Below are 23,772 nucleotides of genomic sequence, written 5' to 3' on the forward strand. Positions count from 1 at the left end.
TAGATGATTGGATTTCATCATTGGACTGAGAATACCCTTTGGAATTGTAAATATGAGATCGATATTGAATGTTTTGGTTCCATTGCTGTTCCGTGGAGTCAGAGAGAGAGCATCGGGAACCATGCCCGTTCTCGGACGGGACATCAATTAAAGCTGTGTTTGGTTTGAAGGATAAAGCAGGGAAAGATAGGGAAATCTTTACAAACCTTGTATAAGTTTTCCTACCTTTCCCTACCTTTTCCTTCAAACCAAACTTAGCCTAAGAGTTTGTGTTGAGCTTCATTTTCAATTTGCCCATTGCCGAAAAGTTCAAGCTCCCTACTTTTACTCTTGCTGTCGCTGACATCGAATCTGAATGAATTAACTATTCCCAATTCTTAATTCAAAAAATAAAAAAATCTTTGTTCTTATGTAATGTACCTTTTGGACCTTCTGGTATACCTTTTCATCTTTTTTTTTTCTGATAATTGATTTAAAAAAAAAAAGCACTAAGAAACCAAAGAGAGACATGGGTCTAACCAAACAGGAGGGGAGTGAGTCTCATATGCATCGATCAGCCAATAACTTTAGCCTACTGAACGATGATATGAGGCTTGGTACAAGTTCCAAGAAAACAAAATTATGCAACTTTTGGAGATATTTCTTAACTTATGGACTAAAAATATTATGCAATGAGAAAAACTCCAAATTCCTTACAAGAAAACAAAATTTGTGTAAGTTTCTTGTTTTATGGCAGCAACTAATACTAATCTATTTCAAGCAACTCAAAGGTTGGACTTCTCAAGGAGAAAATAGGAAAGCAAAACCTGCTTTATAATTTTCAGTTCGATGCTTCTACTCCTAGAAGCAATAATGATTAGAAAACATGAAAACAAAAAGAGAACATAAATTATTCAAACCAGAGCAGACCAAAACTGACTTTACATTGGGGGGCGATTTGAACCAAGAAGCTGTCCAATTAAATTTGTCACCTACAAAATAAATAAACCCACTTGCTCAGATCCATAATAAATATTATCCATTTGTTTGGAAAAGAAGAATATCACATTCATACTGCAACACCACAATGCAGGTAAAACCAACCAATGTAACATTCCTGGCTGACCTACTTGTTGAGAGAGGGAAATGGAAAACTGAAGCAACTGACTCAATCATGAAGGTCTATGCGCTCTGCTAACAATGAAAAGAGAACATAGTGCAGAAGAAAGGGTAGGGTCTTCTTTTTTGAAGGAACAAATAACAAATTGCATTAAAAAACTAGAAATGCATATGCTAAGGTAGACGAGAGAAGAATAAGACCGTTTGATTACATGCATAGAAGCACCTGTAAGAAGTGATCTGATGCCAATTGAAGGGGCTAGAACTAGAAGGGCCAGTAGGCCAAAAAGGACATGAGTAGAACTGTAAGAAAAAAATTAAGCACTGATAATTTAACAATTGATATGACATTAAACAGAACGGAATGGGAAAACAGGATTCATGTAGCCGACCCCATATAGCTGGGATAAGGCTTGGATGATGATGAATATTAAAAAAACTTGAAAGCTCTGTGCATCATCACAGGGAGTAACAAGAACAACAAAAGTGTTGTCATGAAAAGAGATTCTCAACATCCAGCATTGTTTATCCTACATATGCCTAGTCAATTTAAAAGAAATTGGGCAAATATGATGAAAATAGTATCTTTAGTTAATTAAATAGTTGCCTATAGAGGGAGGCACATATGCTAGCAAAATCAGCCTGGAGACCAAGGGGGATGAAAAAGAGAAAAAGAAAACAAATCTATAAGAAACAGAAGCAAGTGCAACTGTGCAAGTATGAAATGATTCTTTTTCCAATGTTTCTGCAGAGAAAGGTGTGAAAGAGAAAACTTACTAGCAATTTAACAGGTGTAGAATCAATATTTAAAATCTATATATAGTTAGGGCCAGCCAATCCAATGTCCAGCACAAGCAGTACTAAAAATGCAAATAGATATACAAATAGTTTACCTGCCAATATTTCGAAACACATCGATCAATGCAACTATTTTCCCCCATATTGAGCTCAGTTTCCTTGTACCTGGAGTAGCAATAAGGGACTTCAGGTTCAGGTGGTAGCCTCTTTTAGGATCCTTTGTCTATATACGTATATATTGAAATGAACTGATTTTGGAATTAATTGTATCACAACACATAGAGTCCTCAAACTGTGTTAAAAATCTCTACACATACTTCAAAAATATAATCAAGCATACCTCTTGTCAATGCATTTATTGAAACATGTGCTTGTAAGCCTGAATGAAATAACAAAAACAGATAAAAAATAGTTTAGTACCAAAATGGAACTTAGCATTTAACACAGAATTGTCGGTGGCTCATTAATTAATTGTAATACCCAGTCCCTTGAAAAGCTCATCAAATCATGATTTTCAAATTAACTACAATGATGGCCCCAAAATCAGCAGAAAGAATAATACACATGTATATGGTTTCATGTTGTAAAACATCAACCTACTTATTGAACAGCTCCACCCGATACTCCATTTCTTTCTCTGCCATCCCAAAGATCTGCATGAATATTAAAGTAAGCTTCTAAGCACGGACTTACGTGAGAGGAAATCTGACATATAATTTATTTCGCTGATATATAGTTTAGCATCATGAAACCGAATAAAACCTAAATGAACTATAACTATCTACTATCGACATCATTACTTGTACAACATACAAAGTTTTTAATTATTCATCATCACTTGTACAACATATAATAAAGGCTCTCAATTACATGACAGCAGGAAAGCATTGGCATACAAGGTACATTGTACTACCTAACAATATTTCAATATGCCCACTAACTTTGCCTCACTATTCTGGTCCAGTCCCTAGATGAGGAGTTACAACTTTAAACTTTGATGGCAGTGCACTCAGCAACCCTGGAGCTGCTGGCATTGGGGTTGTGATCAGGACAGGTCAGGGTGGGTTTGTTGGAATTTTAGTGGCCCTATTGGGTCAGTTGATATTCTCTTACTGGAATCCAAATTGCCAACTGTTTGGGCATCTTGAATTTGACCATAGAAGGAGATTCCATAAACACTATAAATTGGTTAAGAATGAAAGAAGGTGGTCCTTGGAGGCTTGCTCATTTCTGTATGAGGCTAGGGACCTTTTAGATTCTACGAATGTATCTTTACTTTTGATCCCAAGACATCTAAATGCTCTAGCTAAGTCAGGGATTCTGAGAGATATTTTGTATAGCGACAGAAGTCTGCCTTTGTAGTCAGCATCTTAGTTTCTTTGTTGTCTTCTTTCAAAAAAAAAAAAAAAAATCAATATGCCTAGAAAAAGAGAAAATTGAAACATCTGCAATATGCAATCAATCTGCATCTGTATTAGTTATAAAAGCAATTGATGAACTTGATGAAAATCTAGTTCAATCAACACATAAAATGAGACAGGCCAAGACGATGATTATTGACATTCAAGTTACTTCAGCTTGTTATTTCTTAGCAGATATGTTATTCGCATAATAACAGTCAAAATACCTGTTCTTTGTCTAATTCAGTCGGGGCATTGTTGGCAGCCATCAGACCTGAAAATGAAAGAAAAGAGAAAACCATAAGATATGGAGAATTTAGTAGAATAGAAAAAAGCACTCAAAGAAGCTATGGAAAGTTCAGATTGTTACACAATCTATTACACAATGAATTAAACCATCTTACTAGTTGCATTAGGGTTTTAGGCTCTACAATATGATGATTCTAGATTCTAGGATTTCCCATTCGATGTTTTGCAGTTCAGAACTAGACTAAATGAAATGAACTTACTCCTTGTGAAGCTCATAACTCAGGGCTTCTGGTTCAACTTATCTTCTTAGGGTTTGGGATCTGATCGGGCACAAAGCAGAGCCAGTAAGAGAAACAAAACCTACAAGCAAGGTTTTGAAAGGCTAAAGGTATCTGGGAGGGGCGGGCTGTAAGCTTCAAATAAAAAGGTTTTTAAATTATGAACATGGGCAAATTGTGCAGTTTCAGACCCCAATTGTCTTAGCTTTTTTTGCATCTTTTTCCAACAGTTTTATTTATATATTGGAATCTGAATTGCAACTCAAACGTAAAGGGTATGACTGGTGAACTTTTTGATAAGAATAACTGTGGAACAGCCTTACAAACAAAAACAACTCAGAAAACAAACCCATTGTAACCATAAAAAGTTTACTAGTCTTTAATGCATGATCTTGTATTCATAGTCTAAGGAAACTAATTTTTTTATCAGCTTATTTGAGGAAAAAGATCCCAACCATCATTCTATATTCTGTTTTATGTCAACTAAAAGCATTCCATACTCTGTTTACACCATATCATAGTTTTCATTTGACTTGATGAGTTTAAAAACTATGATCTAATTTTGTACTTGCAATGTTATATAGGGCAGTTGGCAAAGAACTTTAAGTTCAGTTTTAGTTCAACGTGGTGATTGGCAAGTCCTGTGAAACAAGACAAGAATTTAGTTATTCATTGATCTACACCCAGAGATCAAGCAGGGGCCGGTACACTTTAACTATAGGTGTATTTCTCAATTTTATCTATATACATCTTTTCTTTCGTTATTCATAGATTAGAAATAAATCTTTATGTAGTAATGAAAGACTAACTTCAGAACTCGTATCTATTTTCCCATTTTGAAAGCTTTTCTTGGTTTTCAATCTAAAAGTTATCTTATAGAGAGATAATGGTTCCATTTCCTAATCATGCCTACTATTCCGTAATGGAGAGGCCTTTTCTGAGAAAGAGCAAAAGGGCAGAGGAGGCGAAAAATGAAGACTTTTGTCGGTGCTCTGTCTTCTGTTATGGGTATCTACATGAAGATAAATTCTTTGATTAACATAATTTAAGGGAGAGAAAAACCTAAAACAGATTTCTGCATTGAATCTACTAGAACTCATACCAACTAATTGCTGCATCATATATTACACAGTCTTGCCATCCTCTGGAAGAAGAAGATAATGAAGAAAAATAAAAGATGGAGTGGACTTACACTTAGATGTTAAGAGTTGAGATGTTCGGCGGTCTTCGTTTCTCGGAGGCCTGTCTCTCTCCCCAGTCGACTATTTCCTACAATCCTACTTCGTGCAGGTTCAGCCAATGCCCTAATCGGCTAATGAAATCCCCCCTTAGGTATGTTATACAATATTTCCAATATTACCCCTAAAGATTTAAGAATTTCTCGCTTCTAAAAAGAAATGGTTAAGAGAAACGCGCGTACTCCGACGGTAACTTCAAAGTTTCGAATACGTGTGTTCGTGAGACGCTTGAATAAGGGGTATAAATGTAATTTGTCAAAAATTAGAGATTGGGGTCTCAGACCAAAACCTCGTGTCTCTCTCTCTCTCTCTCTCTCTCGCCGCAGCCCGCAGTTATCTAACTTCTGCTAGACTTCTCCCACCGTTCCTGAGCTTGGCAACCGGTGACTCGGAAGAGACCGTTAGTACAGCCGAACAAGTCTTAACTTCAAACCTTTCAAACGTTGTAAGCTTTATTCATATCTGATTGTTGTTTTTAGTTTTGCATTTTTTTAGTTTATTCCAATCATTCGAATGTTGCAGGAAAGTTCTTATGTTTTCTTCTCTTCATTTGCAAAATTTGTTTTATGATTTTTGTTGAGTCATGGGTAAACTGGTTCTTGAAGGAGATGAATGTGTTTCCAACCAGTTCAGTCCCACCGACGAAAATTTCATACTTTTTACTAATTTCTTTTTTTCGAAAGAACTTTCTAAAATTTTGAATAGTCTCTTCTGGTAACCTTTCCAGATAGTTCCTGAAGACGATGAATGTATTTCCATCAAGTTTGGTTCCACCGACCAAATTTGATGCTTTTATTGGTTTGGTTCAAAAGAACTTGTAAGATTTGAATAGTCTCTTCTTATTAACTTTCCAGAAAGTGTTTGTTAGATTTATTCTGACGGACATGCCATGTTCACTCTTTTGTTTATGTTACACACACACACATACAAACAAAAGCAGTGTTATTGTTTGATTCAAGTTCCAAAGAACTTGAGTTCGAAATTCCTTTGTTTATATGATCATTTATTCATTTATGTTTTTCCAACATAAAGATGTATTCTTCTTTTGCATGTTATATACTTCCCTTGTATTATTTTTTTTTCCTTAAAAATGTGTCTTGAGGTTTACGTCTCAGACATCTGGAAGTCCTGCCTTGCCTCATACCCCTGCATTTTTAAACATTGGTATTAAGAGTTCAATGGGAAATATTTAAGGAGAAAATTCTGAGTAATTGGGGCCAACACAATTGTCCATGTGGTATTTATTTTAAGAGATTAGGGATTTAAGGAATGAGTAGGAACTATGATGGGAGAATTCAGACAGCAGTTTCAGAGTCAAGTAAACTGGGAGAATCCGATAGCAGTTTTAGAACATTAGACAGCTTTACGTTTGGACGAGGGAGAAGAGAGAAATTAGGATTTCACATAGGAGGGAGGGAGGATTTGAATTCCACATGTTTTACACAAGTTGTGTGGAAAAACAAGTGGGGGTTGCACCAGGTCACAGACCATTGGCTCTGATAATGTAATATTGCAATGTAAGACATAATACATAAAATATAACATGGTTTTCAAAACCGGACTGGACCGGAAAAACCGGGAACCGGTCACCTGACCGGTTCCGTTTTCCCCCAAAACCGTTGATTTTGGTCAGCAAACCGCTGAACCGGCTGGTTAACCGTTCGAACGGTTTTGACCATTTTTCAATTTTTTAATTTTTTGTCAGAATGGGCCGGCCGTTCGGGTCAAACGGTCGGGCCGTTCAAACCGGTAAGCGGACCCCTGACCGGTTCGTTTTTTAAAACCATGATATATAATGTTTAACTTGGCAGAATCTCAGTTAACTCAGATGGATTGCAAGTTAACTCGAGTCAACCTTTTACTGATTTTCTAAGTATACTGGTTTTAAGACACTGCTAAATCCGTTGTGTGTGATTTATCTTTGGATCAATGTTGGGACACATTGCATGTGCAAGGAGATTCTGAACCATGATTAGGACAAGCTCCACCTTAGACATCTACAAGGTCAGAAGGTAATGATTACTCAACTGGAACTGAGCAATTGATAGGTTACTGATGAATAAAATAAAAAAGGAAAGAAAAAAGATGACAATTGATAAGGTAACAAGTGGAAACATATGATTAGGGGAGAAACAGGAAAACCGGAAGCTTCATTCTTGTTTCTCATTCCATACCAAGGAAGACTGGAAGAGAGGAAATTGAGAACAGTTTTTTCCTCTCTTAGGTATATGTAACAGAATTTTGATCATTTTGGTTTCCAATCTTTATAATCTTAGATGAAGGGGAGAAAGAGAAACCCTATTAATAAGCTTGTAATAGAAACCTAACTGAGATGGTTGATTTAGGGTTCAGATTCTTTTCTGTGAGAGTAGCTTTACTGGTTAAACAAATAGATCTAAATACCAAGAATTCTGTCTAGCAAATAACAAATTAACAAATTTGTAAAAACATTATTAAGAACATCTATTTTTTCCTGATTTTTATTATTTTCTTTGCAGAAGAATTGTTTGCAATGGAACATGGGTCCAGCAAGGATCTAACAGCATCAACATTCTCTTTGGCCGATGAGGATCACACTTTGGCAAACTCTGTCAGATTCACCTTGAATCAAGAGTTAGTATTCTTAAATACATGTAAAGCTACTTATGTATTAAGCAACACTCACTGGTCTTTGATTCTTTCCATCAGTCCATCTAAATTTTTACCTTACCTTTTCAAAAAAAAAAGGCTTCCTTTTAAATTCCATACAATCTGTGTATTTTAGTACACATGTTTGTATTCTATCTCAATTACTTTTTTCTCTTGATTTGAACTTGTGATTTGCTGCTTTAATCACATGTTTAATGGTCTATGTCTACAGATGTCTTGAACTAATCATTTGACTGTTGATAGCTATATTGTATGCTCTCCTTTTGTTCTTTCTCATTCAAATACATTAAGCAACCCCTGTTGTCTTATGGTTTTATTTGTCAAGGGCAATGACCTGATAAAAATATATCATTTAAACTGATCATGTACTTATCCGAAGTATGTGAGTTGTATTTTGATTGACATACTCTGAGGACAATAATTTCTTTTCATCAGCATTCTGAAGGTAATTCTTCTCATCATACTAAACAAATAGAAAAATGAGCTGTACATTTTCAGGTTACTGGGATTGAAACCCTAGGTAACAAGGTTTGATGTATTGATACAATCCGATACACCGAATTGGGCTTATTGGACTTTGTATCAACATTCTCTCACTTTTTCTTTTAGTTTTTTTTTTCCCCAAACATGTTCAGGTGGGTCGGTTAAATGCCTGGCTACCCCCTGAAACAGGTCTCACCCCAAAACTCCCCTTATTTCGCGTATCGGTGACCCACCAATATGATACATACCAATACGTGACAACATTTTGAACCTTGCTCGGTAAGACTGTTGTACTTTTTATTAAAACTCATTGAAATTGAGCTCACAGTTATCTCCTAGTTATAGTGCATCATTTAGCCTGGATATCTGACAAGCACCTGCATGGTTGTTTCTAGTCTTTGATGCATTTATTCAAGTCAATTCAACTAAGCATTGTCCCCACTATATGGGGATGGCTACACTAATGTCTCTTTAACACTTTTATCTATCTAAGTATTAATTATTATTTTTCTGATTACTTTCTTTGTTTTCTTTTTATAGTCCAAGGGTGACGTTCTGCGGGTACAGCATTCCTCATCCTTCAGATGCTCGGGTCAACATAAGGGTCCAGACAACTGGTATTACATAAATTTTGTTTCAGGCAGTTTATCTTTTTTCTCAGGGCCATTTTGCATCCATCCTGGGAGATTGCTTGCTTTAAATCTCATAGGCCTTGCCAACTCTCAATATTAGAAACCACAAACTATTTGATCTTTGAGTGAAACTGATGAATGATGACAAATACAGAGAGATAAATCCTCAGAAACTGCCATGTTGTCAATATTGTTGACCTTTTAATTGGAATCTAAATAAACTTTATTTTGTCAAGGCAAAAATTTCAATTGTAAAATCCATCCACTGTCTAATAAACTTAAGGGAAGGGTTAGAGAAATCACAAGGGCAACCAAAATTGTCATCCCTGGGAGTTGCAGTAGGTGTTAGAGCTGCTGCAGTTGTTGAGGTCTCAAAATGTCAGCCCGGGGCAGGTTGATGAATGGCAATGGAAATGGGAGAAAAGTGGTGTCTTCTCTGTCAGATCCTTTTGTGAGGAACATCTGTTACCTTGGCAATCTGATTTTCCTTGCCATGTGATTTGGAAGCCCAGGATGCTGGATGCCATCAAAAGTGGGTTTCCTAGTGTGGACGGCTGTTGTGGGTAGGTGGGTGCCTCACAAAGGAAAATTTGACAAGAAGGGGCTTGCAGAATGAAGACTGCTCTTGTGGACTATGTGGTTTGGTGCAGGAATGTGTGGATCACCTATTTATACATTGTGAGGTGGCTCATTAAGGTGGCTGGTCTGAGTTGGGTGATGCCTAGGAGTCTAGGACCCTTAAGGAGGTGCTGCTTGCTTGGTGGTTCAGAGTTTTAGAAGGAAAGGTAAGCAGATCTGGGAGCTGGCCCCAGCTGATTGTTCAGACCCTGTGGTCACAGAGGAACAGGAGGGGGTTTTCTATAATCGGTGTAAGGCAGTGGATGAGCCAGTTAGGCTATCCATGAGAAGAGTTGGGTCATGGGTGTAAGTGTCCAAAGAATTTCAGGGTCAGTCTTTTGGGGGTGGGGGTGGGGGAGCTGTTGCAGAATGTAATATTGTGAGAGATTAATGTTATAGTGCTACAGGGGTTTTGCCCCTGCTGAATTTATTGTACTATATTTCTGTTTGGAATGAATTTTACCTTCTCTTTTATCAAAAGGAAATCACAAGGGCTACCAAAATACAAAATAAATAAGGGTTGTGTTTCAACAAGGGGCCTCAGCATCTCACCTGAAGATTAACTTTTTACCAGTGAATTTATGTTAGATAGAACATATAGCAATCAGAGTGGGGTTTGGATCTTAAGCAGATAATAATCTGGTTGTGGAAAAACTTCTATCATTAGCGGTGCTGCTTAGGCACCACCACATCATTCTAAAAGAAAAATAAATTAAAAAAAAAAATGAAATGCTATTCCGGGGGTAGGCCAGATGGTCATTCAGCCATTAAGGAGCACTCAACCTACTTAATGACTTCTTGACTAAAAGATGAAGGCAATAAGTCATTCAAGCTAATCCATTAGGCAGTTATCAAATGCCCTCACTTGACTCCTTTAATGTTATGATGCAAAGAGAAACCCCTGCCAATCGGGCAGGATGTTCTAATATCTGAGAGCAAACTATCATTGATGTACAATAGTCAGTACTGAACAAACACCACCAGAGGGTAGTCCATGTACAATTCTTTCTCTGGGTCTGGTAGCTCCACATTATAAATGTGATCTCCCAACCTATTCCTTTCTAAGGGCCCTCTGAAATATCATGCACCCAATCTATACACACTTGACTATCTCCCTTTCTCCCATTTGCCTGCAGGAGACCAAAATGACCTCATCATCATGGCCTCTACAAGTTGCTCTAACTTCTAATTTCTAGATTTAACAGTAAACAATCCATCAAAGTTAAAGTTTCATGGTTCTTGAAGGAGAAGGAATCCAATTTTCTAGAGTTTGATGTTTGTTAAAGAACTTAAAAAAAATGCTCCCAACCGGATATTGCTGATGAGATGAAAAGAACCACTTCTTGCACTTGTAAGTTCATGATCCAGTCTGATCCTTCACATGAAGATTTTTGTAGGCCATGCAGCAGAAAATGTGGCAAAACTACCTGCTAAAACCAAGGTTCAAAGTATCGATATGCCCCTGTGTATTGGTAGGGGCGTATCGGTACTAAAAAAGCGCTCAATGTTTTTTTTAGTTTTTTTTTTCAAAATATGATTTTTAGAGATGTTTTTTAAGTGTTTTTTTATTGAAATAAATGGGGGGTCCCGAAACACTTGTAAATAGGTGTATTGAGACCAAAAGATACAACACGATACACCCAATATGGGGCATATCATATCGATACTTTGAACCTTGGCTAAAACCTGATACAAAATTGTTTACCCAATAGTGATTGTTAGATGATTCATTATTAGAAATGTTATCACTCAAAAATGACTAATATGATTTCAGGAGTAGGCATATGACATTGCTTAATCACTCATGAAATGTAAGTGCTAAACAAGCCTTTTTTGGGGTTTTATCCTCTTCGCCTGGAGTATCTCTGAATGGATATGAAGTACTTACTGTTGTATCCTAAGAGTGGAATGTTATTAGTTGATGCTAAATGACAGACATAAAGCCTATTTATGCATTTTCTTTGCAGAGGCAGACAGCTGTTACTCTGCCATTCCACTTCATAGTTGATATGCCTCTGGTTGATCTTATCAGCATGCAAAGTTGAGGTGTCCATCTGGTTGCAATTGGGATGTCTGAAGCATGGTTGCTTGTCAATCTGTTTCCAGCATTAACAAGGGCTCCTATTAGAAGCTATTTTCCACCCGTTTAGCAAACTTCTTTCTTAAATAAGCCAAAGATTTTATTAGGGGACAATTTCTCTTTTGCCTTTTCTGAATTTTGGTGTCTGAGTTCCAGTTAAGGTTTTTTCCATTGAAAAGAGTGAACATTAACTGAGACAACATTTGTTGTTATTTGGGTTTTGCAGGTGATCCAGCAAAAGAAGTATTGAAAGATGCACTCCAGGATCTCATGATTATGTGCCAGCATGTGAGGAGCACTTTTGACAACGCTGTTGCTGAGTTTAGAACAAGTAAAACTGTTGAAGACATGAAAATCAAATAATAAAATAGAAAGTGTTGCCACCTTCTTTTGCACCTTGATATCAGTCTATTTAAAGCCACAGGAAACAGCATAAATAGAAACTCTATTTCACATGTTACCTCTTTTTGATAATGAAGTTTCTCTTTTTATGTGATACATTCCTGCATGCTTCTTCCATTTATAATGATTGGGATAAATCTTCTTCCTTGAATGTTTCGTTTGTCGGCTTCAGAATTTAAGGGTAAACAAAAACTCAGTGCCACCAACAGGTAAATCCCTTCAGGAATACATTCCAAGTGAAATTAATCCAATCTGATTATGGTAACCCTAGCTATTGAATTCACTTTGATCACTCATTGATTTTGTAAACGTTGTGATAAAAATTAGCAATAGCTGTAATCGAGTCAAAAGATATGGATTCTGCAGTCGTCCATGCTATGCAAGTTGAATTATGGAAGTATCACGCTATTACCCAACGTCCCACTGTATGGTACGGCAGGTTCACCTCTAAACTGGATGTATTTCATTTTCAGGTTGCTAATGGTATATTGGAATTGGTTTAGATTTTGTTGGAAATGAACTCGTTTGGTTTATTTTGTTTGGTTGTGTTATGCTCCTTCAACTTCAAAGTGTTCTCTTACCTCATCGTGGGCCCAACATACAGAACAACTTTTTCACTGGGGGCGATTTCTATTTATTGCAATCCTGAATTGACCTCCTCCTTTTCCTTCTGCTACTTTTATTAATTAATATACATGATTGTGTGATATTTCTAATGTGCAGTTGGATGCTATATGGTTAGAGTTTATCTGAGTTGCAGTTGCTCACCATATGCATGAATTTGAAAGATTCAGTATATTTTGAAAATTTAAAAGAAAACTTTGACATATATTGAAGTCAATTTATTAAAATTCAGGGTATCTGACGTTCAAACGGACGTTGAAAAATAGCAGATAATCTGTCCTAATGAATTAAGTGTTGAACAAGTGCTGGATTCAACGACTTGCACACATAGAAGGTTAAAGTTCCTAAGGTGGTTTTGTGAAGAGGAACACTCCAAAGTCTCCAACACTCAAGTCAGTCAAGAGAGTGAAGTGGTTGGCTAGGCTGAGTCCCTTGGTGTTCACTACATGTCTTTATCTAATCTGAGACTTGCGGTTTTCACCATCGGCTCATAGGTTAAATGGCAATGCGCCGCATCAGCGTAGTCTCGCTCTTCTGAATTGGGGATATGTCATATGTGTTGATCCTCAACTCATCCATGTGCATCCTTTCAATTTATCCATATGGCAGTCAACCCGAACCCCATTTATGTGCATATGAAAAAATACATCCAATACTAAGGTGATGTTTGGCATCGATAATGATTTTTCCTTTCAATTATCCAGAAATCACCTTAGTGGTTTTTGAAAAATCATAAAAAATTGTTGTTTGTTATTATTTATGCCATGTAAATTGATTTTTAAGAAATCGATTTTGAGTCTGTTTGATACTGATTTTCAAGGGCTGATTATTTTTGTATTAGAGTTATTATTCAATGCCATGTCCTCCTCAAAACAACGGAATCCATTAAAAATCAAGAAATCACCAGAAAAGGTGATCACTGAAAAGGGCTGATTTCAATAATCGATTTCTGGCTGATTTTCCAGAAATTGGCATAATCGACTAATCAAACAAGAAAAAAATCACTGATTCTTCAAATTCTAATGTGGCCCACGTGATGTCGATTTTTAGGAACTCATCGTCGATGCCAAACATCACCTAAACCTGACGAGAAAAACAAAATTATGCACAACAGAATGGTACTAGAGACAAAAGATTTCTATTCCTCCTATTAAGTTTTTCTTTCTTTTTTATAAGAGGTATAATTTTTAGGGAAAATTTCTGATCAGTCCCCAAACTTCCACAGTTCAGTACCCGGACTTTCAAAATGTGACAATCCAGTACCTGCCGTTAACCAGTCCGTTAATCAGCCGTTAAGTGACATTTGAAAAGTCAAAAATGCCCAAAGAATGCCATCTAATTCTCTTTATCAACCATACAAATATTGACAATAAAATGAACAGTCCCAAATTCTAGATTCTTCTAAACAGTCACCAACTTTTTTGAATAGAAGAGGGTAGGATTTGGGACCCTTGAGTTTTTTGTCAATATTTGGATGATTAATAAAGAGAATTAGATGGCACTTAAAGGGTATTTTTGATTTTTCAAATGTCACTTAATGGCTGATTGACGAACTAGTTAAGGACAGGTACTAGATTGTCACATTTTGAAAATTCAGGTATTGGATTATCGCATTTTAAAGTTCGGGGATCAAATTGCCACTCGAGCCAAAGTACAGGATACTGATCGGGAATTTTCCCTAATTTTTATTTTTAAGGCCAGATTATATGCAACACTCTGTTCGGTCCTTGGCAAAAGGCCGACTTTATTCACCAAAACAAATAATATGGTCGGTGTTAGTGTTCTACCGGAAAACAACTGATGAAGAGAAAGAAAAAGAAAGCTAGCATGGATCAAAAGAAGCACTTTCAATTTCAAATAAAAGTAAAAGACCACTCTGAAACTTTCTGAATCTCGATTTGACGGGCCACTGCAAGCAAGAAGCAACTTCTTCGATTACATTTTCTACTATTTATTCCCACAGGAATGCAACGTCTCTTACTCCCTATTCCCTCAGCTCTGCGTTTGCGGTTCTGCCTATTAACAACTTTAAATCCTTCGTAGTTCATACAGGTACAGTGTTCCCAATATCATCTTTCTCAAAATCGTTTAGCCTTACTACTGTTCTTTTTCTTCCCCATTTACCAAGGGGTCAAAAAGGAATACTCTTCACTCTTGCTATAGGGGTTCTTGGAATAAGCTGAGAATAATCACAATCCAAGGGGGGTGTTCTCCCATGTCTGAATTTTTCCCCGTTACAACTTACAAGTACTGACTTCTGGAAAAGAAGAGTCCGAAACCCACGGATCTGTAACCTAATTTGAAAAAGCAAAAACCCAGAAAATATTTTCTTGGTTATATACCATGACTTTAAACCTAAAATACATTATTGCACTATTGTATTTTTTATTTTTTAAAGCATGTTCAGACTTAGTGGTTTGAAATTGTGTTTAATGCAACATGTATTCAGATACAGAATGGAATTGAAGGTCCATTTGATTGACAATCAGAATTGGAATTAAAATCAAAATCTGAATAGCCTATTCCCATAGCCTACTTGGTTCATAAAGGAATTAGAATCAGAATTAGAATAGCTGTAATGGGATTTCATTCCAGGAGTTCAAATCCAGCCCCCACAACGTCCCACAGCACATCCCCGCTGTGTATTCAAAACATCTCCTGATGATGATATCATCATTTCTGATATTATCATAGAGAAGTGTTCTCAATACACGGCGAAAATGTACTGTGAGATATTGTGGGGGGTTGATTTGATCTCTCATTCTAGAGAGGAAAGGAATAACAATTCTCTCAAATGGAGAAATGCCATTTCGACAGGAATGGGAATGAAATTCCATTCCACCCAACCAGACAGTTAGAATGATCATTTTAGTTCCTATTCCAAGCCCTCCATTCCCGTAAACTAAACAGACCACATGTGCACTCTGCATCCTTTTAAACAAGATTTTTTAATTAAAAAATGGGTTCGCTTATGATGCCAAAAAGATATGCTACCAGAAAAACTTATAACCAATAAACTGAGGGTTTGACTATGATACCAAAATCTACATTTTGTTTTGAGAAAGAGAAAAGGAAAATGAAAATCTATGATGACGGAAAGACAAAAACACATCCAATAGTGAGTTTTTTATTTTTTCGTGAAACAAGAAAAAAAGAAAAAAGAAGAAAAGAATAAAAAAAACTCATGTTGGAAAATACCTTCAAGGATATAGTTTATTTTGGATTTCAACTCTAAGATGGAGCATTGAACTTAGCCGGGGAAAAAAACTATCAGGGTGCACCAACGGGACTCTAGGTCTGTCTAAGTAACCGACATTCGAGGGCTTTTCTGTAAATACATGTGCAATAAAGGGACAATATATGGCATGGGCATTTTGGCTTCCGTTTGGTCTGTCCTTTTCCCTTCGGCGTCATTGAGTTGGGCCAAGAGGCCCAAGACATGAAGCTACTGCATTTTCATTGGTTGCATTATATCCTTTCGAAAGCTCATGATAAAGAAAACAGAAGGTATAACAAATTTCTGTGTAGGATAGATACATAAGGCGGTAAGCTCCGCAGGAGGCAGGACCATCTTATTTTGTTGATTTTTTTTTTTTTTTCAATCTTCCTTTTCCATGTGTGCGTGTGTATCTGCATTTCTGCAATCTGTATTGACAGAAAATTGCTGTGCAACAGAAAAGCAACTAAATGGGCCTGAAGAGGAGACACCCAGAAGAGGATTCCTAGTTCCAGGATTCTGAGAAGTCATGTCCACTGTAAAAATAAAGGGAAGTCTCTCGTTCACCATAAATCATAATAGCATGTGTGGAACTAGTTATTATGAAGCATACCCTTGGCCTTACTCCATAACTGTAAAGTCTGAGCTCTGATCTGAAGGTTAGTGCAAGAAGTCGATTTGCTGCCTTGATGCATCACCTTATCTTGAGGAGAGAGAGGGCCGCCCCCTGCAATCAGTCTGCCCAGACCACCATTGGAATATGGAAAGCAGAAAAGGAACAAAGACAAAAAAGAACAAACCACTCCAGGACATACAATGGAAGCAATAATGATACATATAATATTATATGTCCCCTTAAAAAAGGCAAACCAACAAGAATATAACATCGAATATATGCCAGCGGATGCTCTGAATAAGACTGGTAAAAAAAGAAAGGAATATAGATAATATTCATATATACTCTAGACAAGGATTGAAGGACAAGGGTATAGGGGCAGTTACCCTTACAGATACTGAGGCTTTAAGACTTGCCTGATTGCTTCTCATCCATCATTGAAGGAGAGGGAGAGTGGATCTACTTTATGGTGTTTCACGCTGGTACGTTGAAGTGAAAAAGCCAAGAAACGACAAATGCAAAGACCATGCAGGCCAGCAGAAAATTCAGGAAGCGGTGGCCATGCCAGAAGCTTCGAGTCTCAGAAGGTGGAGAAGCAGCAGCTGCAGCTGCTGATGCTGCTGCAGGGTTGTTTGTCTCATTCCACTGCTCCATGAACTCGGTCTCGTTTGCACCAACAACATTGCGTGCAATTGAACCACAAATTTCACATGTCCTGTAAAGAGAAATAATGCATAAATAAACAGAGAGAGAGTAAACGCATAAAGCAAGAGAATACAAAGGACTAATTCCAAGTGGAGCTAAATGCTCAAAAATGCATGGTCTTACTGCAAAGAAGGTGACTATATATATGGCCTTTTATACAAAAACTTTGATCTAAATCCAAGTGGGGAGCTGTGGTACGTCCATGTTACTCAACAATATGGTCTTCCTCAACCAAAGAAAGAAAAGTTCACCACAACCACCACCAGCAAGATGAGCTTGGAACAATGAAGAAGATACAAAGCCAATTCAACTTGACAACTTTTAATATTATGATACCCCTCGACGTACTTTGAGTTTATATTGGCTGGTATTTAAATATGTGCATATACACATACCCATATGCTCAGATTTTACAACACTAAAATTCTTATTGGAAATACCTATCTTATGATGTGTTCAATATTGTATCTTCATGGACATGCAAAGATAGACTTTCATGATGGACAGTTCATTTTTGACATCAAGACCACATGCCTCCAAGATCATACAGGTAGACCTTTTCACACCACTGAATCCTAAAGATTCAGTACCAATGAACACTTTCCTCAATTAATACAATATACCACTATGATACCAAAACCTGTAGAGAATTAAAAAAAAAAAAATCGTTATTTTGTTTTTCTCATGTTCGTCAATCCAGCCATGACAAAGGCCTCCTTAAAGCTAGTAGTTAAATTTCTCTAATCTGACAAGACACTACCATGTAAATGAAGAAAAGCCAAGTAACATTCTTGAAGAGCAATACCAATATTTTACTCACATATACACCTTGTTGGTATTAGCTTTCTGAGCATGCTTACCTAAAAGAAGCAGTGGTTTGTAATGCTGCTAAAAATAGAAACATCCTGCCCTTGAGCCAGAGGCTATTGTATTTATCCACACCGTCCAATCAACAGGTCAATCTCTAGGAATAGCCACCACAGTATAATACCACACCAGCCAGCTGATCCAAGTTATCCAAAAATTGCATGCTTTCAAACGGTCAAAGAAACAAATAAAAAGAGGAAAAGGAATAAGAGATCTACTCATATACACTGATCATCCAAAAGGATGAGACTGCTAGATGGTTAGAGTGACCATGTTATTGTTGTGGTTACTCTACCTGCAACAGCTAATTAATGAAATAGCTCCTCATTTGGACCTGTCTAGAGCAATGAAAAGTTCCACAACTTTCTGAGCTTTTATTTTGCCTTACCACTTTACCAGTTAGGTTTTATTCTTTAATATTGGAGAATCTAAATAGAGTTATTTCCCACAAGGATATAACTGAATTAGAAAACCTTCAAGAAAAAAGAGTGTGGCTAGGGCAGGAATCAATTGGTCAAATAAAGAGTTTATAAATTTCAAGTATTTTTTGTATTTCCCAATAGTTGGGGTATTTTGGTCATTTTGCATGTTCTTGTAGGATTAGCCATCCCTATAGTTTCTATATGTGTGTGTGAGAGAGACAATTGTACCTGACATTTGAGTAAGTTTTCCGCATACCATGCTAATGGTGAGTGATTCCTCATTCCTATAAACTCTAATGATCTAGGCACTCTAGGTTTTCTCTCTCCATCTTTCTAATTCTGCAATCAGCCATTAAACTATCAATAGCCCATCAATTCTTCATCTAAAGAGTTTACTCAACTGAAATTTATTAAGACACATTTTGCTTTAACTATATCAAAATCCAAATTTTTCTGTCATTTTCATCTTTCTGTCAAACTACTTCCAATTGCTTTCATATTTGGTTCCCTCCACGGGTATACTACGAAATTCCATCCCATAAACTCCATCGAAAACCCTAATTTATAGCATTCTGACAATTTTTCTCACAAAGAGAACTTTTCATCCTTTTCTTGAAAACTTACTCAGAATGCCTTCAAATTAAACAACCCATTACAATCCTTTAACTTGAAAGCTTCTACAAAGTTCAATATAAAAATTCCATCACTACATTAAATTTTTGAATTTTTATTATTTTCATCATCCTGTGAAGAATCTGCAATCCTTAGCAATTTGACCTAGGAACTAACCCCAACATATCCTCATCTTCAATAACTAAAACATTTCTAAACCCTATTATCGCCAATCAATTTGTGATTAGAGCAAACAGCCCTACATCAATGGCGAAGGGAATGTACAGCCAAATGCATCTCTGACACAGATAGTGCTAGGCCTGGAGTTAACAGGTTGAGATGCAATTCCAGACCTAACTGAAACTTGGTAAATTCCAGACCTGCAGGCCTAGCTTGAACAATCTTGATACGTTTGAAAAGGGAAAAACAAGATATAATAGATGTAATAATTTCAAATCAACTTCAAATCTTATTGACTATGAACGGAAGAATTATTCAGCACCATGAATCTCAAAGAACAATTATTTTATGAAAGCTTGATTGTTCCTTTCCCAGTGGGAGAATTTGAAAACACATCTGCTACTGAACAACTTGCATTGTTAATGTTTGCTTCAGAATAGCTTGCATAATGAATATGAAGACTGAAAAAAGGTGGAAATGCTGTAAGCTTGGATAGGCTGGTGAGGCAGGGGCAGTGTAGGTCATATTGGTCTTAGTTGCTATATTTGTGGTTAATGTAATATCTGGATGTATTTTTCTGATTCCTATTATCCTCTGATCTCTCTATGATTCTGTATTTGATATTTGAAAGGAGTTCCTTTCTACTGCTATCAAGGAGTTTGTTTCCACAATTCTGCTGTTATTAATTGTTTTCATTTCTTTTTCTTGAAAAGAAACATTTTGTTTCGGAGAGACTCCAGAATTGAAGCCCTGAAATAAATACTATACCTGTTTCAAAGCCTGTGCTTTTCTGTCTCTTTATTTCCCCTTATAACTCCAATAGGTTAGCAGGGTACAGAACCATATCTTACAACATAATCCCTTCCCATGGATAAAATACTTTTTGCTTCAGGTAATCAAAAACAAAATCAGGAGTCACTCTATTAGTCTAGACTTTCCACAACCAGACATGTGCGACAGTATTAGTTTTTCAAGATGGCATCATCAAGTTGGCTTATGTTGTTAATGACATAAGCAGAAAGGGTGTTAATGGGAAAGGGATGGAAAACAACTTAGGCATCGTTCACCAAAAAAATGTGATGGTGATAAAGTCTGGGGCTGACCCAAACTCATGAACTCATCCAGTGCCTGGCCCTTTGCCACCCCCTAATAGAACACTGCCAAGAAATATTTGCAGTTGAAGGATTATGCTAACAGAAAACATAATCCATAGAGATATTAAATAGGAACCAACTTTTAATTGGATAATTCCAGAAACACTACTGAGAAAAAAAAAAGTGAAAAAAAAAACAGCTGGATTGCAATATGCCTATAAAATAACTAAGGGCACTAATTAAATTTTTTTGGTTTCTTGTCTTCATGATAATGATATCAAAATACATGAAACTGACTAGATTATGTTTTCTATACAATTAGACAAATGAAAAGCTATACCAAAAGAAAACATGAAAACAACATTTCAAACCATGAAAAATAAAAAGAGAGATATTCACATCTGCACCCATTAGTCATATTAACCATGTCATAGGTATCTAAATTCTTCCATCTGTCCAGCTGGCATGCTGTTCCACTCCACTAACCTATAAAGTACTCAAAGGCACTTATTGGATCAACAATATTTGGATGAACATATCATTCATTCCACATTTCTATGACCACATAGAATTGTCCTTTTAAACAAAAACAATGCAATTTATACCTCCTAATTTGCAACAGAAAATGCAGATGATGGAAAAAGGATCTCATCGGGACTCTTTGCAATGCAAAGCATTATGAACCTGGACTCTTTAGAATGCAGTGCATTACGAATTGATGATTCTACATGAAAATTTCATGCAGTTTGTTATTGTGCATACAAAATGATGGTTCTGTGAGAAATTTTTGAGTATTTTCTTGGTTTAAAAAACTCGGTTTCTTTTAAATATACGATTGATCCAACTTTTCTGGGGCCAAATGCAATGTTCTTTTCACCTAAAAATTATGTGATTCATCATTTTGTCAAAGCAGAACAAAGTGATGATGGAAGATAGAGGTGACTTGGACTCTTACAATGATATGCATTGTGAAATAATGTTCCGTAGGAAATGCATTTGGCACTACATTAAACAAACGGAATATCTCAGATTTGCAGTCAGTGAAGAAGTAAGAATACCATTTTGACAGTATCTCCAAGTAATAATAAATCCCTCGTCTTGATGCTGATCACATCACTAATGGCAAATCAATACTTGCGTAAAGCAAAGGAGAAACCAGAAAGGAGAGGAAGAGAAGCTTCCGCTGCTGTATTGGAACTCCAAAACAAAGAAGAAAGGAATCATTCTTTCAGTTAAATACACAAGCAGAATTTGTTGGTGCTTTAGCTTTTGCTTTATTTCTATGATGCCCTTTGTCTGATATAATCTGCTTTAACTTTCTCCTTTTCTATATAATAAATCCATGACAAAGAAGCATATTGCGTCCTATTTAAGTTTCTAAAACTATGTATTTTATCTTAAGTGAGATCCTTAAATCTCAGTCCCCTAAAAAATGAGCTCAACCTCTAAGACTTGAGCCTAAAAGCTTTAAAATCAAAAGGGAAAAAAATCCAACTAAAATCCACGAAATTACTACGATAAATATTTCCTGCCTCAACTTGACAGGAATATACCAATACAGGGGAAATTAATATTTTTTTTGAGGGATGAAAATTGACAAATTCACAGTATGGAAAAGATGAGGTACAATAAGAAGCTGAAGTCAAATTCACAGTATCCGTTTTTTTTTTCTCACAAAAATTGAAAATTTGTAACCAGAATGCAGTAATACTTGAGTTTTTACTTACTTGTTTCCCCTTATCTTGAACCAAGCCTCGGCGCATTGCTTGTGAGCAGCAGCCAAATCGTCCTTGCAAGAACAGCCCAATTCAATAGGAATCCCAGATTCCTGATTAGTGCTTTCCAGGCTCAGATGACAAATCCTGCAATCCTTGTCCACTTTAGCCGAATGCACCTTAATTTCCGGAACCCCACTTTCCAAATCTACCTCCACCGAACAATCCGACGCCGAAGAATTCCGGCGGTGGCCTGAAGTCCTCCCAGTCTCGGGATCGGACACACTGGAGCACCTATGCTCTTCACACGACCCACCGGCAGTAGAACCGAACTGGGAGTGCCACGATCTGTCGTCAGCATCGGAGAAGCGTATGCTTCCCTCACTCCCTGCGTCGCTTGCAGCGACAGAACGACGACGACCTCCCCTTTCCAAATCAACATGGGAGTGCGACTTCTCTACAGTTGCCATTTCCAAAACCCAGGACCTGAAACTTCATGTAAGTGCAATGAGCAGCTTGAGACTCTGCCGCAAAGGGAGAACATGAAAGCCCTCCAAGGTTGAAATTTTGGAGGTCTCGTGCTCGAACACTTGTCGCTTCAGGAGCAGGATAAAGTCCTAAAAAATTCGAGCAAAATCTGAAATTGCAGAGATTACAACAAGTAGGTATTTGATCAGTTGATCACTTTCTCACCTCTCAGTACCTTAGTTGCCTACTGACAAACAGAGAAAAAGGTGTGCAAGAACTTCAGTTTCTGCAACAAATAAATAGCAGGCTACAACTAGAGAAGGATTGGAGGCAAACTACAGACTTTTCTGCAGAAATTCATGGCTTGCTCTGTTCTGATTTCTAACAAAGAAATCCGGATTCAAGCCAGGACGCACACATTATAAAATGAGAAAAGGTTCCGTTTAAAAAATGGGGTTACATAGAAAATTTGAGGGAAATGTCTCAGAGAGAAAGCTAACGCCGATTACCTGTATATATATTTCCATGGAGCGACGAGAAGTTCGAAACAAAATTAATTTTACCTTTTTATAAAGCTAAAAGAAAAAAAAAAAACTTATTTGTGTCAGTCAGAACTCGGAAGAACTACCGAGGAAAATGAAAAATATACCAAAAATTTGGTATGATATAATGATTATCCCATTTTTAATGATAAATGTATTTTCTCAAATGACTGATTTAGCCGTATCATCATAGACAAGAACACAATAAGTTCTCTATTTATAATAATGAAATAATGGATTGAAGAACCCTAAAAGGTCAATGGAAATAATATTTTAACATTTAAACACGTGTCAATTCTATCATATTGGCTGCTATTTGCTTCGCTTCGGAAGAGTTGATAAATAATCATTAACACTCTCAAAGTAACATTAACAACTCGACCAGCGGGAATTATAGAATGATACGCAGGATGACTCATTTGCTGATCTCACATGTTTCATCGCCGACATCAAGAAAATTACGTATACGTTTGCGATAAAAGAATATTATATAAAATAGAAACAAAAACGCTCCCAACGCGGTTCTAGCAAGCCACTACTAAACGTACATTGCGAACATTTCCATTTTCATTCATACGAGATATTCCTGATGTAGGGCTGGAATGGAGGGTTGGGACGTTGTTGGCACTCAAAATTGGTAGATGATCAGAATCCGTGGGGTGGATGGACGATTTATTCTTCAAAATCATCATCGCAATTCGCAAACAAGCAGATGCATTGACTCTCTCAATGCTGCCAACCTCACTAACTTTTGGTCACTGAACGGGCTGATTTAACATTGAATG

General features: G+C 36.8%; 3 protein-coding genes across 8 annotated transcripts; 1 reads left to right on the forward strand and 2 right to left on the reverse strand.

Annotated features, from left to right (window-relative positions):
• Positions 1-637: 637 nt before the first annotated feature.
• TIM10 (Tim10/DDP family zinc finger protein) lies at positions 638-5,158 on the reverse strand. The gene is made up of 6 exons (XM_010264399.3): positions 5,016-5,158; positions 3,524-3,570; positions 2,497-2,549; positions 2,237-2,275; positions 1,992-2,061; positions 638-971 (listed from the first exon to the last, which is right to left on the reverse strand). Exons 2-6 carry the CDS (start codon positions 3,563-3,565, stop codon positions 921-923), a joined length of 255 nt encoding a protein of 84 aa, XP_010262701.1. The 5' UTR covers positions 3,566-3,570; positions 5,016-5,158; the 3' UTR covers positions 638-920.
• Positions 5,159-5,325: 167 nt separating this feature from the next.
• Positions 5,326-12,021, forward strand: RPC14 (RNApolymerase 14 kDa subunit). Of its 2 annotated transcripts, none has more exons than XM_010264401.2 (4): positions 5,326-5,506; positions 7,563-7,674; positions 8,734-8,810; positions 11,750-12,021. In XM_010264401.2, exons 2-4 carry the CDS (start codon positions 7,574-7,576, stop codon positions 11,884-11,886), a joined length of 315 nt encoding a protein of 104 aa, XP_010262703.1. In that variant the 5' UTR covers positions 5,326-5,506; positions 7,563-7,573; the 3' UTR covers positions 11,887-12,021. The 2 variants fall into 2 exon arrangements, with proteins under 2 accessions (XP_010262703.1, XP_010262702.1); XM_010264400.3 differs by having other exon boundaries at positions 5,330-5,506; positions 7,560-7,674.
• A 3,974-nt stretch (positions 12,022-15,995) lies between these two features.
• Positions 15,996-23,178, reverse strand: LOC104601163 (uncharacterized). 5 transcript variants are annotated; one of them, XR_016082963.1, is made up of 5 exons: positions 22,955-23,178; positions 21,990-22,614; positions 16,799-17,097; positions 16,380-16,504; positions 15,996-16,302 (listed from the first exon to the last, which is right to left on the reverse strand). XR_016082963.1 is itself a non-coding variant. In XM_010264404.3 (3 exons), exons 2-3 carry the CDS (start codon positions 22,445-22,447, stop codon positions 16,857-16,859), a joined length of 699 nt encoding a protein of 232 aa, XP_010262706.1. In that variant the 5' UTR covers positions 22,448-22,614; positions 22,955-23,178; the 3' UTR covers positions 16,585-16,856. The 5 variants fall into 5 exon arrangements, 2 of the variants coding, with proteins under 2 accessions (XP_010262706.1, XP_010262704.1); XR_016082962.1 differs by lacking the exon at positions 22,955-23,178 and having other exon boundaries at positions 21,990-22,924; XR_016082961.1 differs by having other exon boundaries at positions 16,039-16,504.
• Positions 23,179-23,772: the final 594 nt, after the last annotated feature.

Source organism: Nelumbo nucifera, chromosome 2 (genome assembly GCF_055504915.1).
Source record: "Nelumbo nucifera cultivar China Antique chromosome 2, China Antique-T2T, whole genome shotgun sequence".
In the NCBI taxonomy this organism is placed as follows: Eukaryota; Viridiplantae; Streptophyta; class Magnoliopsida; order Proteales; family Nelumbonaceae; genus Nelumbo; species Nelumbo nucifera.

Bases quoted from the DNA above. Each gene is read 5' to 3' on its own strand.
- RPC14 (XM_010264401.2), top strand. From the start codon at position 7,574: ATGGAACATGGGTCCAGCAAGGATCTAACAGCATCAACATTCTCTTTG. The intron at 7,675-8,733 runs GTTAGTATTCTT...TTCTTTTTATAG, and splicing joins AGATTCACCTTGAATCAAGA to TCCAAGGGTGACGTTCTGCG. The intron at 8,811-11,749 runs GTATTACATAAA...TGGGTTTTGCAG, and splicing joins CATAAGGGTCCAGACAACTG to GTGATCCAGCAAAAGAAGTA.
- LOC104601163 (XM_010264404.3), bottom strand. From the start codon at position 22,447: ATGGCAACTGTAGAGAAGTCGCACTCCCATGTTGATTTGGAAAGGGGA. The intron at 17,098-21,989 runs GTAAGTAAAAAC...TTCTCTTTACAG, and splicing joins TTCAAGATAAGGGGAAACAA to GACATGTGAAATTTGTGGTT.
- TIM10 (XM_010264399.3), bottom strand. From the start codon at position 3,565: ATGGCTGCCAACAATGCCCCGACTGAATTAGACAAAGAACAG. The intron at 2,550-3,523 runs GTATTTTGACTG...ATATTCATGCAG, and splicing joins CTGAATTAGACAAAGAACAG to ATCTTTGGGATGGCAGAGAA. The intron at 2,276-2,496 runs GTAGGTTGATGT...TATTTCATTCAG, and splicing joins CGGGTGGAGCTGTTCAATAA to GCTTACAAGCACATGTTTCA.